The sequence below is a fragment of the Hermetia illucens genome, chromosome 2, assembly GCF_905115235.1.
Source record: "Hermetia illucens chromosome 2, iHerIll2.2.curated.20191125, whole genome shotgun sequence".
Classification (NCBI taxonomy): domain Eukaryota; kingdom Metazoa; phylum Arthropoda; class Insecta; order Diptera; family Stratiomyidae; genus Hermetia; species Hermetia illucens.
The window spans coordinates 106788192-106806693 of record NC_051850.1 but is presented as its reverse complement, the minus strand read 5'-3'; the positions used below and the strand labels follow the sequence as shown (position 1 = coordinate 106806693).

The following is an 18502-nucleotide window of genomic DNA, read 5'->3' as shown; positions in this document are numbered from 1 at the left end:
CCATTCAACATTAGCAACGGTCTCAGATGAGGGGTTGCCCTATGCTTTTTAACTCCACGATGCAAATGTTAATGCAGGGAGCACCATCCTCTTTCAGTTCAGTTCACTCGAATAATGTCCTACACTGCCGATATTGACATTATGGGAAGAATAACCAGAGATGTACAGTCTACCTTCATCCAGGTCAAGGCGGTGCAAGATCTTCGGTTGCAACACAGGCAAGACAAAGTACATGATGACAACGTGTACCAAAAACCAAAGAACCAACAACATCGAATCGCACTGGTCAACGAGAACAACTTTGGGACCGTTGGTAATTTCGCCTATCCGATAACAGCTAAGGCGGTGATATCTGCGAACAGTTGTTCGCTATCAACAGAGCAGATATTGCCTACAAAGATTGTTTCGCTCGATACGTCTCACCAAAGGATCAAAGCTGTTACTGTACAAGACAATGATCGTGCCAGTCCTCATGTATTTCTCGAAGACTTGGGTTCTTATCAAGAAAAGTTCCGAACTCTGGGCCGCGTTCGAGAGAAAAATCCTCTGAAAAATGTTTGGCTCCCTACATGATGATGGACGATTTCTTAGCCTACATAACGACGAAATTTATGAGCAATAACACGACCTCGTGATTTTGGATAAAATCCGACTCAATAGGTTGCGATGGGTGGGTCAGTTAATTCGTATGGGTGAGGATGATCCAGCGCCGAAAGTCTATAAGGGCGATATCTATGGTAGAAATAGAAGACGTAGCAGACCCTGCCTCAGACGGAGCGAAGGCGTAGACTAGGACGCCAGACAGCTTTTAGTGATATCGAATTGGTGGACCTCGGTGGCGAGGCACGGTTTAATTTGGGCAGGAGAAGAAAATGAATACTTCCTGTTTATAATCCGTTATTGAGATATGTAGCTTAAATAGTTAGAATAGATCAGAAATATACTACTGCCAATATATGTTACTTGAAGGTTATGACAAGAGACTAAATCTTTGCATAGTCATAGAAGAACTTCTAGATATTATCGAAGCAAGCAACCTTAGAAAACTTCTTTGAGATTCAAGTCGACGGTGAAACGATTAGAACTAAAATAACTAACACTGTTTCTGAACCGCACTAAAAATAGAGACAAACAGTAATAATTATTTCAAAGATGCAGAGAACCAGAAAAGCTGAAAGCCCTTCCCAAACGGCGGTAGAGAAGAAGAAGAAAATTGAGTCCTCTCCCCATTAAGGAGATTTAGACTAGGTTCCATGTAATGAATCAAACGTATTTCTTTACATGCTGGTGTCAAGTGGGTAGTCAAACAACGGTTTTACCGAATTTAAGACGATGTATTACTATCTACCATCGTGAGACTGGTAGACCTACTTAGTCTCTAGATCGACCTGAGTAGATCTATTTACACTGTAAATCTTAAATCATACGTCACCCATTAAAATTCAGTGACACAATACTATCTGAATATGTACTTCTGTAGTTCAAAAAATGAAATTAATAGGCAACAAACACAATTTGTAGAAAAATACAATCCTTTCAAAAAAAGAATTTTGAAATCCATCAACGTCGATAGTACTCTCGCCCCTAATGCTTCAAATCTATTGATGGAAAATTACATGTTTCTCCAAAGAAAAAAGCTGCGAGGGAATTGTTTGATGCCACTTTGATAGGAATTGCGCCATCAGAATCACTGTCTAGGTGAGAATAATTGTGAGATGGGCAAACATTTCTTAGGGTTACAGACATAGTAATTTTTACCGATGGGGTTGTAATTTCCTCATCGATCAGGGCCAGGTTTTACCGCCGTGAAAAAGTGGGACTGACCTAGCTTCTTAGAAAAGTTACAATTCTATTTCAACTAGCCAATTTTTTATCATCAGAAACTTTCGTTGCGGTGTAGTATCAACGCTTGTTATTTGAATTTTATAGAGATTACCTAGAAGAACACTCTAGCTATTGAAGTCTTTAGAGTGAAGTATTATAGAACGTAACTTTCTCTGATCTGAAGAAAATTTGCCAACTTTTAGTTGGCCATATTGACATATTGTTGGCCATTAGACATATTGTTGCAAAGGCTGGGACGAAATTGAATGATCAAAATCTGTTTATGTTAGCTTCATCAACAAAATTACGATCAAATACTGAAGCATAACTTTTGACGCTCAGCTTCGATGGAAAGAACCTATGCAGAAAAGAAAAGGCCGAACTATATATATGTTACAGACAAATGTGCTGGCACATGGACAGGAATTCCCAGCTCTCCTACAACCTGTCAAATCAATTTGGACTTACGATATCGTCAAAAAAATATATATTTGAATGTTGTACAGAAATTCCAAAGTAAAATCTTAAGTATAGACAAGGCACTTTAGTACATAAGAAATGAGATACAAGGAGCTACAGATGAAAGACTTTAGTACCGTTGTGAATAAATACAGTTTGATACGTAGTCATCGCCTGCGTTGCCATGAAAATTTTGAAAATCGAATTTAATCAGTCGACTCTGGACAGTTAAACCAAAGGAAGGAAATTTAGTCCTCTTTCCATTAAAGAGATTTGGACTAAGCGTAGCGAGACTCGAGTTGCGAAAGTCACCTGACTGGGACTGAATGGTTGGCAAAATTTGCAAATGTCTGGCGGGCCATTCCATCCCACATCTTGTTTGAATGGGTGTTGTCTACAGGACTTTTTCCCAAGATTTTGAAAAATTGCCAAAATTATTGTTCAACAGCACAACAGTCACAGAAGAAGGAGAAGAGTAATCTGACGAAATTGTGAAAAAATTGAAAATGCGCTCTGTGGCGATAGCAGACTGTCTGTGGATAAATTTTCTGTAATTTTTTATCTCCAGGTTTCAACGGCACGAAATCCTCAGATATCAGAAACTGTCCGCAAGGTGAGTTCCAAAACAGCTGACAAAACAACACAAGTTGAATCGAGTGGAAGCCGGACAAGAGTTTGAGAGACCTTGAATAAATCGCGAAAGACGAGTCAGAACAGTAGAAGAGCGCATACTGACAAACGGAGTCTACCTAATGCATGACAGCCCTAGACCATAGACATCCAGCGTCAAAAATAAACCGCTCGCCTTCTTTAAGTGGGATGTCCTTAACCTCCCGCGTATCCCTCTGAACTAGCATCTTCAGATTATTATCTCTTTGCCTCTCTAGAGTTGTGCATGGGTAGAAAAAGACCTTCAACCGACGAGGAGGTAATGGTAGATATAGAGAAGTGGAGGAAGGGGTTGACAGGAAACAACTTTGAAAAAGGCACTGAAGAACTGATACCCCCCTGGATATGCCCTGTATGACGTAAGTCGGTGTCTTGCTAGCAGTAAAACGCGACGATACGCCATTATATACGCGCATGGTGCATCTCAAGGACGGAAGGAGTTTCTCGACGTTACTTCGTGTATAGTATGGCCATAGAAACGGTGGTGGACAGTCATAAGTTCCACATATTTGTAGTAGTGTTATTCGGCGACATTTATGTGTTGTATTGTATCTATCTAGATCGATATGTCACTGGGGGAAAGGTTCCGTTGCGATCCATAGTGAGCCGACAACCGTTCCACGGCAACTCCAAACCAACCAAAACAACAGAACGGACTGTAATATTATGCATACAGGTGCGCACGTTAAATTCCCAGGACTTTCATGACGACCAGTAACCGAACATTAAGATCATACTAGGGCATCTGAATTATGACTTTGAAAAAGTCTGAGGACCATATGCACCTATCATTCTTCCTCAGGGTTACTACCTAGATACTTAGTGCACTCTGATCGAAAAGCCTTTCATAGGCGTAGCTAGGAAAATTGCACCAGGAGATAGTACAATAGGTTTGTTGCTGAGTGAGCCTCTCCTTCGATCATTCTTTGTGAAAGTCGTCATTATATTCCTAATTTCCTATCCTAAAAAACTAGACACACATAACTTCTGTAACATAATTAAAAGGGATTGGAAGGAGGAGAAAATAGCAGAAAAATAGTTAGCTTTCCTAAGGTATGAAAATTTCAAATAAACGATATCTTTCAATGTCAAAACATAATGCGTAATACTCTATAACTTATGGGTTATGAAAAAGTATATTCTGTACTGGAGAATCGAAATCCATTCATCCATTCATAGTCAGTGGGAGAACAATAAAATGCTAGTTAGGCAGGCATTAACTTGAATAGTAAAATACTGTAAAGCAACCAGCCACCTGCCAGCACAGAGTGCTCTCAATCCCCAAAGAATGAACGAATCTTAAATTAGACGCCATGATTCGCAATACAGAACTAAAAACTTATCCTTACATCCTTTAAAAAAGATATTTATATTATTCACTTATGGTCTATCTTGTGTCCATTTTAAATTAGCTAGCTACCCTCGACTAAAAACCGAGTTTCTTGTTATATTAAGGACCGACCTAATGAAAAGGTTATCAAGTTAGCTTTTTGAGAAAAGGAGTAGAAATAAAAGAATTGATTCAATAAAGATTTTATCGAAGCGGCAAACGTGTTTCGTAAACATAATCTAGGATTGAAACTTCCTTATCTTAGTCCATGTTTCAAATATGCCGAAGGTTATACCAATAAACCTTACATTTAATGTTTGGCAAAAGTCCAATAAAATCCTATAGCAGACATTCAACGTCTGGCATGTCTGCGTACCATTCCTTTCACTTCCAACATCCGAACTGAATGAAATCGATAAAAGTGCAAACAGCATCAACAACGTTCACATTGCAAAATCACCTTCCTGTGGAAAAAATACACCAAAACTCACCTTCACTATCATTTCGTAGGAAACCACCCAATTCAGCCTTTTCTGTTGATTCATTTTCTTGCTTCTCATCTTCCGTGTGAACGGGACTCGACGGACCAGACGATGCACTTGGTGCAGGACTAGGTGATGAACTAACTGGATGAACTGGTGGCGGCGAAAATATACTTGAGTTCGTTGAATTTGAATTGGAATTATCCTTATCGATAGACGGTCTCTTATCTCCTAATCCTATTGGCAAAGTGTCATCGATGAGCTCCACTGACTTTTTACGATTCCTTTCGGGCAATTGCGGCAAGGATTCTTCAGAGGAGCGACTCAGCATGGAGGATTTCGACGGGGAGGAACTGAGTGGAGGCGGAGGTGGAGGTGGCTCTGAAATTTTCGTTGGCGAACGCAATCGTTCCGGACTAGAAATTTGTTGGAAGTCTTTGTAGAGGAATGCGGGCTTTGTAGCAGGAATGGGAGGAGGAGGTGATTTGATTGGGCTCCCAAGCTTCGTTGCTGCACTTCGAGGTTTAATTTCCGGAGGAATCATTTGACGTGCGGGAGGGCTTGGAGGAGCCATTTCATTCGGCGCGGCTAACTCGATTGACCTGGGTCCACTATTGGGTACACTGTTTCTCGCCTCCTTGTGCTGAATAACACTTCCGGGTATCAACCCAGTTCCCGGCACTGTTCGAATAATGTCACAACGATTCGGATCACTGTGCGAACGGGTAGATTTAGTCTTCGTGAAATGCGACGTCCACTTCTTCTGCTTTTCAATCAGTTCACGCGAATTGAATTTCCGTTCGGGCTTTTCCGGCTTTTCCAACATGTCCTCAGATTTAATTCGCGAAATATTATGAATTTTGGACTGTTCTAATTTTGCACTGACACCATTCAACTGACCGGCCCCGATTGGTGGTGAGATACTCGCTATGTTGGGATGTGATCGACGTTTGGGTGGCGAAGGCGATCTTCGATTATTACCGCCACAATCTCTACTATCAATTAACTGTCCGTCATCACACAAATTATCATCTCGACTACCGGAACGAGACATTTTGATACTGAGTGGTGCTGGTGTACTTTTGCTGCGATTCTCGACTCCCAGTTTTTCAAATAGAGCACGAGCGTTATTGAATCGAGTCGCGTGAGATTCAGTTCGAACCACGGAGACGGCTGGTTGGGGCTCTTTTGTGGTGGGTTCGGGTGTAATTTCGAGTGGTTTCCGCTGGAAAATGTTTGCTATTTGGGAGACTTTAGGTCCCACCACTGGATGTATTGGCTTTTCCATGATGACGATGGTGATGATAATTTATTATTGAATCCTAAAAGGCAAATAAAATTTTGGTATTAGCTTTATGCATATAAATTGCTCTTGATTTGCAAAAGTGAGATCATAATTTATATAAAAATATTTCATTTTAATTACTTAGAATTAACTTCTCCTAAATATATGCTATTCGTTTACCAATAATGTTGGGTGCAATATGAAATGGCAACGATAAGTGAAGTTAGTTAGTGGAGAAATACTGAAAATTTCAAAAAGGAACCTGATTTTGATTTATTTTGATTTGCTTATTCAATAACAATTGAAATGGGTTTGATTGCTCGACAATTCATAACTTCCCCCTGCAGATGAAAGTTTCTGACTTTAGGGTTTTGTCTAAAATCCCCATATAAGAAAGGCGGTCTAAATCTTTTTTTCACAAAATATAGTCATGTGGGGCATCAAATAAAAAAGGCTCGATTGGTAATTTTCGAAACTGATTTCATTTTTGATATTAAGTGAAACGCAGTGGATGTGTGCCCCGAAAAGTGAAACAAATCATGTTCTGAGTTCTCAGAACCTATCCATCCATCGAAAAATCTGAAAACAATCACAACGGTGCATCTATTATATGAAATCTAAGCCTCAAAACACCGATATCTGCTCAAATAAAGTTAATGACAGTATATTACCATATTTTAGAAATTTTCCCGGAAACACCACTTAAATTCATAGAAGTACAATAGTAGTAATATAGGCGACTATAAAGGACATAATTCTGGAAAATATAGCTTTTATTAAACAAAGTTTAGAAGGTCAAAATTTTGCATTTCACGTAAATTTGTTGCTTCCTGACGTGTATGACGTTCTCAACGTATAAAGTGAACTCACATATATGAAAGGCGGGTTCCATGGGGACATTCTAATTAACTGTTTTACTTATTAGTATATCAGTATCAATTACTGAAGACAGACATGTGTATTCACAATAAGATAAACATTTGTGTACGTCAGTACCAGCGGATTTTAATCTACGTGCATATGTGTATGCTTTTGAGCACGGGGTAAAATGTAAATATGTGGATGTATGTGCGTTGGATCAATTAAGATGCTTACATATATATTGGGTTGGGAGAAAAGAAATGTCGTATTTGTGATCGAAATTTGACGCTTTATTTAACATACTTAGAATTATCCGATTTAAGTCAAATATGTGCCGTTTTGGTCGCAAACTTGTTGCCATTTAGAAGGCAACTTCATTACCCCCCACCGCCCTCCTTATTTGCAAAAAACTCAGACAACCAGTTTTCGCAAGCCTCTTTTGAAGCCTCTTAGTAACACCAAGAGCGTTTTGAATGGACCAGAAGAGATGGTAATCACTTGGTGCCAGGTCCGGACTATACGGTAGGTGCGACAGGACATCCCATCCGAGCTGCTGTAACTTCTGGCGGGTCATCAAAGATGTGTGAGGCCGAGCGTTGTCCTGGTGGAACACAACACCATTCCTATTGACCAATTCTGGCCGCTTCTGGTCAATCGCCTGCTTCAAACGGTCGAGTTGCTCACAGTAGAAGACCAAATTGAGGGTCTAGCTATAGTTGAGCAGCTCATAGTGGATGATTCCCTTCCAATCCCACCAAACACACAGCAAAACCTCCCTGGTCGTCAATCCGGGCTTGGCGATGGTTTGGGCTGGCTCGCCGCGCTTCGACCACGATCTTTTTCGCTTGAGGTTATCGTATGTGATCCACTTTTCATCACCAGTCACCATTCGCTTCGAAAATGGGTCGAATTCGGTTCGTTTCAGCAGTGCATCGCAGGCGTTGATTCGGGTCAAGAGATTTTTTCCGTCAACTCGTGTGGCACCCAAACATCTAGTTTTTTTTTGGAATTTAATCTGCTGCAATTGCTTCCAAGCGGTTTTGTAGTCCTTACCCAGTTCCTGGCCACTCGAGCGAGTGCTCACATGCCGGTCTACTTGGTTGATTTCGACGATTTTATGGGTTTCTACGACGGTTGGCCTACCAGTACGGGGTATATCTTCGACATCCACTGCACCAGAACGAAATTAATCGAACAAACGCTGTGCTGTCCCAATCGTTACAGTATCGGATCCATAAACTTCACAAATTTGTTCGGCCGCCTTCGTTGCATTTTTACCTCTCAGGTAGTAAAAATGTAAAATATGACGAATTTCTTGCTTGGTGGACTCCATTTTTGACGCACTATAACTTGAGACTGAAACGTACGATCACAACACTGTCAAAGAGACACTTGTAGCGCAGATTGTCGTCTTCAAATCGCCGTATAGTGTGACCCGATGCGATAAGTACTACACAAGATATGTTTAAGCGTCGCCATCTATTGATCTATTGACAAAACACGACAAATTTTTCCTCCAACCCATTATGGCTGCATCAGTATACGGTAAAAGCCAATGGTTATTTGTTTAGGATGACCACAATATTTACGTATTTAATATGTAAGTACATATTTATAACTTGGAATTTGGCAATATATGGACGAATATTTTGCATTCTTAGCTATGGCGGAAACGGAAAACGTGTATACACAGTTCCTCACATAAGATTCCCGTGGTCTTCATTGCCTTGATGTATGATATATGCCGTCATCACCGACACTTCAATTTTTCTTTGAGTTTTGATTTGGATTGGAGCATTTGATAGACAAAGGTAGCTCCTCCAAACTACAAGAGTAGCTTATACCGAAGAAGAGTGTAAGTTGCTCCCGAAATATATATTTACATAGATACCTAAAAATTGTAGTTTGGAGGAAGAAGGGTAGCTTCCTATCTATCAATTTTAATCTAGATTACAAATACCGGACATAAATCTAATCTATTGGAGCATTTAGTCCAGAAACCTAGAAGCATACTTTGTACAGTGGATGTCAAGCAACATCACTGTAGCTACTTCCCAAATCCGGCTATAGAGATTCCATTCGCTAATTATTCACAATTTTATCAGATCGTAGTATCAAGAAGTCGTGCCGTCCGCCCAGTCGCCACTTACGATTCTGGATGTCGGCCATATATAAAAGACAATGTACGACACCTCGCGGTAATGGAAACGAAGATATTGTGTTGGATCAGTGGCGTAACACGCCTTGATCACATTCGAAGTGAGGATATCCGCGATCAATATAGGGTTGCACCGATCGTCGAAAAATTGCGAGAGAAGCGTTTTGGATGGTATGGTCATATAACTCGCGCCAACGAGAATTCGCTTGTCAAGATTATTCTGAACATCGAAGTCGATTGTAAACGACACCCCAGGGTAGCGCCATCTATCCGGTTTCTAGTTGATAGTAATGGACAAAATTCTACGCACGAGCTTTCTTGAGTAGCCGATTTTCACAGATCCTTATTGATCGGTCCCATCCAAATGTTTGAATAGGATGTTCGAGAAAAACTTGGATTTGATTAGAATTCTCCACTTTCATACATAAATAAGTGCTGTGAAGTAGAGACAGAGTAAAGAGGATCTATTGCAACGCTGTTACAGCAGCCTTATATTGGGACAGAGTATCGGTTAGCTGCTCAGCAGCATTCGGTTTGTACAGGGAGCGTACTTTCCATGAGAAAATGGCCAAATCGTTATTCCGTTGTCATAGTCGGATTCAGCGAGAATACCGACAATATAAGTTGGACATCCCGGGACCAAGGAAGTGAGATATGGGACTCTGGACAGTACTCCTCTGTTTCTGAAAGCATTATCTTTTGGTACTCTCGAAAGCCAAGTGATGACAGCGAATCCGATATCAGATTGTTGCTGACAACTTCCATAAGGCACGCTCTCTTGGCCTGCTAGGATTTTGACTGCAAACTTCTGGTATATTATTCGAGCACAGGGCCTGCTACAAGGTCAGTTTGGTTTCGACTGACAGGCAACAAACATCTAATTAGATCGACCATGTCGGCCTCAGAATAGATCCTTATTTGAACGTCGCTTACTTTTGTTTAATTGTCATTACTGCATCTGCTCGCAGGGGAGTAGAGTGTCAACCCCAAATTCACCAGAGCATTCAACGCCAACTGGCTATCGTCCAGCACGAGGAAAACTTACTTACTGTGCTAGTACCGCCATCAAAAGTGCCTTTGTCTCTGTTGCGGATGAAATTATACATCTCAACCATATACAAAAGGACGTTAGAAGACTTGACTGACTCCGGAAACATGTAGGCTGATTGATGTATCATAGTGTAAACCACGACAAAAGGGATCCCACCACAGTGGTGGTGGGAGAAACAAATGATCACAATTTCGCCACCGTATACCGTATCAAGAAATAGTTCGCAGGTGATCGTAAGCCTTATCACGTTATTGTGATCCTTGACGCTCGTCATGTCGTTAGGGTATTTTGGCCTGAGACAATAACTATCGAAGAACTTGGCCGGCGTGCAGGTTACATACCGGGAATAGCAGTGAATATATAATATATTAATAAAGGGCACATGATGTGATACCCGCAAATAATTACATCACATTTTTAATTATTGGAACAATTTATTAATTTTCTTGATGCATAACTTAGAATATTGCCGTGTGAGATTCGATGAAAAACCTACTATTATTTACAAAATCATAAACAGTGTAAACTAGATTTTAGCTATGTACAAATCTAACAATCGTAAACAAAGTTTCTTCCATGAAAAATACACAAAACGTTTGGTTTCTTTACTAAATATTAAGTTGATACTATTAAAAGCAAAACGAAATTGAGTTCGATTAAAGATAGATGCCTACAATGAAATTTGCCATAAATTATCATCAAACTGTCAATATTTTAGTCCGTAAAAACATGGCTGTGGAAAGGTAACACATAAACAAGTCGGGAAACCGGAAGCTGGACGCTTCAGTTACGAAAGGTTTTGTGCATTTCTTTGTACGTAGCATGTAATATATGCATATACAATATTATGTGAGAATATCCACTTTCGGATGATATTGACATTTATAGCCTTGAATTTGCAAAGAAGCGACAACTTTGACGTATTATAACTTTGTTAGCAATAGTGCGATTTCCACCAAACTTGGTAACATCATGCTCTATGTTACACCCTATATTGTTGCGAAATTTCGTCGTCCTAGCATGAACTTAAGGGGGGTTTTGCAGCGAATTACTAAAAATTATAGTAATATACTATTATTAACTTTATTTGTGCAGATATCAGTGTGGAAGGTATTTCGGAGCCCAGGCACCATATAGTGGCAGCCTCTTGATTTTTTTCAGATTTTTCGGTTGGGTAGTTTCTGAGAATGGCCCCCGTAAAGGAATGGTCACTTTCAACCCCCCGCACTCCCCACCTTTCTAACAAATGTCAAAACTAAGCCTGTTTTCGAAAAGTACTAATCGATACCTTTAATTTGATACCCCACACGACTATATTTGATGAAAAAAAAAATTACACCCCCCTTTTGCATGTATGGGGACCCCCCCTTAAATTCAACGTAAAAGGATGTAACTCACTGTATGCGTGAGCGTTCACAGTTCCCACCTTTCTACCAAATTTGGTGTCAATCGCTGTAACCGTTTCCGAGAAAAATGCGTGTGACGGACAGACAGACAGACAGACAGACAGACAGACGGACAGACAGACAGACAGACAGACAGACGGTAAACCGATTTTAATAAGGTTTTGTGTTTACACAAAACCTTAAAAAAGAGCGATCCACTGCCACTTATGCCATGTGATGGAATCAACTATCTCAGGATGACCGACAGCTGAGTCATCCTAGAGCTACATCGCGAACAGTAGAAAAGGAATACAAGCTTCTCGGAAAGTCGTTAGGGCTAAAGCACAGTGTCATTAGTCGACAATGATGACCCGCAGAGGCAGTTTACGCGTTGTCCCCATCCAAGGGGTTCCTTCAATGATATGAACAGCACAACAGACCAGTCGAGGAAGTTTTAAATGCAGTAAGAAAATCTCTCTGTATGGTTGCTGCTCTGTGGATAGACCATTGATAATCACGAATAAAGGGTTATAAAAGCCTAGTTAAAAGAATACAGGATAAACTTTCTACACGGATTCAGTTCACTACTTCTGCGGAAAAAACATCTCTCATCATTTGCCTATAATTTCATTGGATACAACGGTGCATACAACGAACCCCGATTTCTTTCATAAATTTCGGAAGTGACATGATTAAGTATTATATGTGAAAATCAACCGCTGTACGACAAGGGGATGCTCTATCATGCGTCCTCTTTAACTTGACCCTCGAGAAAGTGATCCGTGATGCTGAGGTAAATGCAAGAGGTACGATCCTCTTTAAGTCCACACAACTACTGACTATGCTGACGATATCGACATCATGGGAAGAACCACCCGAGACGTACAAACTGCCTTCATCCAGATCGAGCAGGCGGCGATCTTGGGCTGCACATCAATGAAGGCAAGACAAAATATATGGTGGCAACGTCAGCTCCAAAAACCAACCAACAACATCAAACCGCACTGGTCAAACACGAAGAAGAAAAAGGATAGGAGAATACAACTTTGAGACCGTTGATAATTTCTGATATCTAGGGTCGAAAATCACAACCGGTAACAGCTACGATGATGAAATCCGCGCACGGTTGTTGTCAGCCAACAGACCCTATTTCAGCTTACAAAAACTGTTCCGTACGAAACGTCTCACCATAGGGTCAAAGCTTACTGTACAAGACAATGATCTTGCCAGTCCTCATGTATTCCTCGGAGACTTGGGTTCTTAACAAGAAGAATTGCGAACCCTTGACCGCATTCGAGAGAGGAATCCTCCGAAGAATTTTTGGCCCCCTACATGAGGATTGACGATTCCGTAGCCTATACAATGACGAAATCTATGAGCGATATCATGACCGTCCGGTTGTGGATAACATCCGGCTCAATAGGTTACGGTGGGCAGGCCACTTAATCCGTATGGATGAGAATGATCCAGCCTGGAAAGTCTATGAGGGCAATATCTATGGTAGAAAAAGAAGACGAGGCAGACTCTGCCTGAGATGGAGCAATGGCGTAGGCCAAGACGCCAGACAGCTTTTGGGGATATCGAATTGGTGGACGAATGGGTCTGGAGGCCTAGACCGGGTACTGGTTGTTGCGCCGTTGATGATGATCATGATGAAAATCAAGCGGAGCACGGAAAGTTGTCACAATTTAAATTATCCTTTCTACTCTGTCTCTACATCACAGCACTTATTTATATATGAAAATGGAGAATTCTAATCAAATCCAAGTTTATCTCGAACATCCTGTTCAAACATTTGGATGGGACCGATCAATAAGAATCTGTGAAAATCGACTACTCAAGAAAGCTCGTACGTCATAATCACGAGGAATATATGTCATACATCATTCACTTGAAAGGGAATCCTGGGCAAACTGCAAGGACATACTCCCACGAAGATTAAATTCACACAAGGAGTCTTAAGGTTTTATGACATTAAACCAATACAGCGAACAAACCATGATGTGTACGTTGGGTTGAATTGAGGTAAACTTGTCAATTTCAGATGATACACACACTTCGAACTTCGGATTATTAAACTTCGATAGGAACTTGATAAACACCATAAATTTTACGAACTATATAAACACGATATGAACGACTGGAAATGTCCAAATCGATTATAAAATCGAAACGAAAGTCTAAAGAATGAGAACATCACACAACATGCAACTTTTCACCGTGTACGTTTCCTAACCTTTTCTTTTTAGTGATAAGAAGAAAAAGTGGTGATAATAATAGAGTTGACTAGATTCCGTGCCGCGTCTTTTAATTTCAGTTGTGCGGTTCATTCGGAACATAAAAAACCAATCAGCAATAATTGTGTTGATAACAAACGATGCGATTTAAAACTGACATAAAGAGGAGGAAAAGACATTGAAAACGTAAACTTTCAGGTGTTCGTTTCGCTATCATTTACGAAGATTCCACACCTGAATCTATCGTCCACAAAAACCACCCGAACGGACAGTATTATGCGCTTACAGTCCGTTCCTCTTGATTGTCCACCCCTCGTTAACATTCGTTGCATAGTCATTGAATTGAACTCTGAAGTCCAACACAAAATCAGTTCCAAAGGATCACAATGCTCGAGACCAACTTCTAGGAACGTTCAATTTTTCCGTGAAAGTTCACTCTTTCATTAAGTATTTTAGATTTAGCGAATATCTTTTACGAGGATTTCGCGCTCATTCTAACCAACGAATGAAATCAACCAAACGCTTCCCAATGTTTTGTCAACTTGGAGTAAGTGTTTATTATCTCGACGTCTTCATGCGAAATCTTATCACTCGAGCCGTAAACCAAATCGTATTTACTTTGCGAACAAAGATAACTACGTGGAAGACTACAGAATAATAATAATAATTAAGATACTGAGGTACCGACGAAGGCGGGTTGGAGTTTAGTGTTTACCTCATTTCAAACTTATCGTCGGAAAAAAATGGAGGCAAAGTGGGGCTTGTTCCTCGGCTGGATTTGTTAATGATAAACCGTGGAGGACGTTAGCTTTACACCATTTGATGACAGCTATTCAAATGTATTTGTACATACGTATGTAAGCTTACCAAATACTTTTGTCTAAACCCGAAATGGTGTAATTATTTAATAATAACTATATGACAAACTGAGTGGAAATTATAAATAGCTGGTTGTCTACGCGTAATCATCAATTTCCTGAAATGTGGTTTAACTGCCTCTAGTACATCCCTAGAAAGGTGCGTCTCTTCTCCGCTGTTCATCGCCAGAAGATCGCGACCCACACATCAGCCATTCTGGAATAGTGGGTTCCAATGCATGGTATAACCAGCAATGAAATTGTCGCTCTTTCGCAATGTCCACTGCTACTTCCGGACGCAGACACGAGTTGATAAAGATTTGAAGTTTCCCGCTAAAATTGGCGGATACTTCCTGTCTTTGCCAGCAGAAACATTGACAAGGAACAACCTCAACTTGATGTTGGTGTTAGGATAACTGCATTTCCAAATTTTAAACAAAACAGCGAGGGCAGATAAGTGCTATCAATGTGTGGAGTAGCATAAAGTCCACTTATGAAAACTTCGATTTTGATCATCAAATTTAACACGTCGAGCCAAAGCACGAAAGGATACGAAATCCCAGCCGTAGCCACTTCGACCGAACAGAATTTTATCTATGGATAAGCAAAGTCTCTGGACGAAAAAACGCGACTGGACTAACACCATCGGAAACCTACAACTCTTGAGTCGCACCAACATTGAAGGGAAGGAATCTAAAAAGATGGCTGCATTCAAGGAGTCACAACAGCATGTTTTCGCGATTCCAACTCGTCAACTTAAAGGGGCAAATGTTTTGTTGCTATGACTCCACTTGCAATTAAATCTAACCCTATTTTGTATAATAATAATAATAATCGTTGGCGCAACAATCCATATTGGATCAGGGCCTTGCAGTATGTTAGAGCACTGCATTCAAGACCGTATCGGTACACTACAGTAGTACACTTTAGGAGGCAATGTGGTCAGCATTGCGCTCGCTCGAGATTATTACCCTGATTTGACTCAGGTACTCATTCACAGCTGAATCGACTGGTATCCGACGTCGAATCACGATGCAAATTCCACTGCCACCAGTGAGATTTGAATCGCGACCTTCCGTATGACAGCCTAGTGCTCTAACCACTGAGCTATCCGGTTAAAGTTACTAAGAAGAAGAAAGAACGCCTAGCATCGGAAAGGGAATTTGTATTTGTCGAATTGCAGGAATCAACAATAAAAGCCCTACATAGGATCCAAGGTTGGATGGATACTGAAACCATCCGGTTTGGTATCCGACGTCAAATCACGATACAAATCCAACTGCCACCAATGAGATTTGAACCGCGATCTTCCGTAAACAGCCTTGTGGTCTAACTACTCAGCTGTCCAAACACAGTCGATTTTGTATGACAAGAATATTCATGAGACCATGATAATAAACGGTACGAGTAGCTCAAGAGGAAGATTTGCCAAGCTCTACAACAATACCTAAAAGACATCAACCACTATGCCAAATAAGCAGCCAAAGCATCCAGGGAAAAGGGGTAAAGAAAAAGTATCAAACATTATCATTTGAAGGAGTATTGTAAAGCTCCTCTGCAAGCAATATCTATATCAGGCTGGCAAACTGAATTGTCAAAATAGCAATGCCGGCAGTATATTGCCCATCAACATTCAAAATTACTACAGAGCAGTTTGAACATTTTTTCGAAACATTAGGGCATATGTTCCTTGCTGCTGGGATAAAGCACACGCACTAGGGATTACGTCTTGTTTTTCTAAAAAAAAAATAATTGTAGATTATATTGAATCAAAACAATGCTCTGAACTATGGTCCCACCAGAAAAAACGTCCACTTGATCGACATCAGTGTAATGAGTAGGGCCGTAGAGAGAAAATCCGGACCCGAGATGAAAATTATCCGGAAAAACCAGGCCCCGAGTGCAAAATTTGGCGGAAAAACAAGGACCGGAGTAAAAATTATGCGGGTCCCCTGTTACTCTCCCTTTTCGTTGAAATTTCTATTCCGGGCCCTCAAGGAGAGATTCCTCTTCGTTAGGCCTAATCACGAGACTCACCCGACATGACCTAAGATCTTTCACCGGACCATTTTCCAACAATAAGAAAAATCGCTAAATTTCTTAGGACCAATGAAGACGCTAGCAGGCTAACGAACCAGTTGACTAACTGGCAAAAGTTTTGAAAATCTACTCACAAATGTAGTGCTCAAAATTGAAACCGATGTGGACAGAGCTCTCGAGGCTTTCAACGTTCCCCCAACGAACAACCAAGACAAAGTTAATACCTAAGCCACTTGATGGGATCTATCAGCTGCTTCTCGCCAGGCATCCATCCAGTGTCTACTCCCCATCTTCAAAGAGTAAATCCTCGATGACTCCAAAACTGTACTCCTTTCAAAAACGAGGAGATTATCGACATAATCAAAAAATGTGCCAATCCAAAACAGGCCCCAGGACATAACTTTATTACGAGAAAGAGGATTAAATACCTGCCAAGCATAAAGAAAATCTACTTGAGTAACGTTTTTATTCCGCTACTGCAGCTTCAGCATTACCCTAAGACTTGGAAAAATTCGATGATAATGCGGAAAGGACAAAACGCACGTTACCTCCCATAAACCAATAGCTCTTCTTCTTATTCTCTCAAAGATAGTTAGAATATTGCCGTGCGTATCTCAGAGCATCAATTTGGATTTCTCAAAAAACATGGTCCTAGCAAATGAACAAATCGTCTCTGAAATTGTATCTGCTCTCGAAAACATGATGTGAGTACAACTATATTTCTCGACATCTGACAGGCATTCCATAAGGTATCACGCAAAAACCCTGAAGAAAAGCTATAAATCGCCCTCAATTATTATTGCAACGATGAACCCGGCAACGACAACGGATTAACGATTTCCGCATTTTCTCATGAAGTGTGCGCTCCCTGTAATGCTTCTGAGCAGCTAGTCGATACCCTGTCCCAATATAAGGCTGATGTAACGGCGTTGCAAGAGATACGATGGAAGGGATCGGTTTCCTGCAGAAGAGCCGCTACACCATATATTATAGTGGCTATCCAGTAAACTGCGAACTCTTGGCCCCTACATCGGGACGGACGATTCCGTAGCCTACATATCGACGAAATCTATGAGCGATACCATGACCGACTAGAAAGTCTAAGGGCAATATCTATGATAGAAAAAGAAGACGAGGCAGACCCTGTCTGAGGTGGAGCGATATCGAGTTGGTGGACCCAAGCGCAAATCCGGGGTGTCTGTTGTTCCTTATTAAGGCAGACCTAGACCGGCTGTTGTGCTGTTGATGATGATCATTAAACGCGCAAATCGGTCGACTATATGCCAATTTGTAACGCCCTTTGCAAGCATCAAGACATTCTAAGGCCGATCGAGCATATAATTCGCGGATCCGATTCCGGGAGGACATATTCTTTTGTAACCCTTGCAATAGTTGGCAGACTGGCACATGTTTTTAGGAGCTACAGGCATAGATATTTTCACTGACAAAATAGTCGCAAATGAGGGTCGGATTCACGTGTATTTTCGGAAAACCCTAGAGTGAAATGTGTCTAACGGAAAAATGACGACAAAGTTTCTGTCTGATCCGATAGTCAAGCGGCGTTAGCATTAATAAAAGAAAGGCAATGTCAAAGGAGCAGATATAAAAACGATGTTTGTTAACGGACATTCCTTATCCTGCTTAAATTTCACTGAAGACCTTGGAGTCACTTTCGACAGTAAGCTCCGCTTTGACATCCATTGTCTCGAAGTCACCAATCGAGCAGCGAAATTGTCAGGTTTTATAATTCGCTCATCCTCTGATTTTGACTCCATCAATTCCCTCGTGAGGAATACCCTCGAGTACTGCTCCGTGATTTGGTCACCCTCCGGTGACTGTGATTGTCTTACCCTTGAAAATGTGC

The 18502-nt window shown here is 40.9% G+C and overlaps 1 protein-coding gene across 8 annotated transcripts in view; it reads right to left on the bottom strand.

Annotated features, from left to right (window-relative positions):
• The window catches only part of LOC119647725, a 253956-nt gene that overhangs the window by 95697 nt on the left and 139757 nt on the right, over nt 1-18502 (bottom strand). For 6 of the 8 annotated variants that reach the window (XM_038048824.1, XM_038048819.1, XM_038048826.1 and 3 more), the window contains exon 4: nt 4774-6086. In XM_038048824.1, coding sequence (XP_037904752.1) covers nt 4774-6052 — 1279 coding nt within the window. In that variant the 5' untranslated portion in view covers nt 6053-6086. Of the gene's footprint in view, nt 1-4773; nt 6087-13501; nt 13651-13740; nt 13840-18502 lie in introns of those variants that run through there. The other 2 variants (XM_038048822.1, XM_038048821.1) reach the window with 2 other exon arrangements.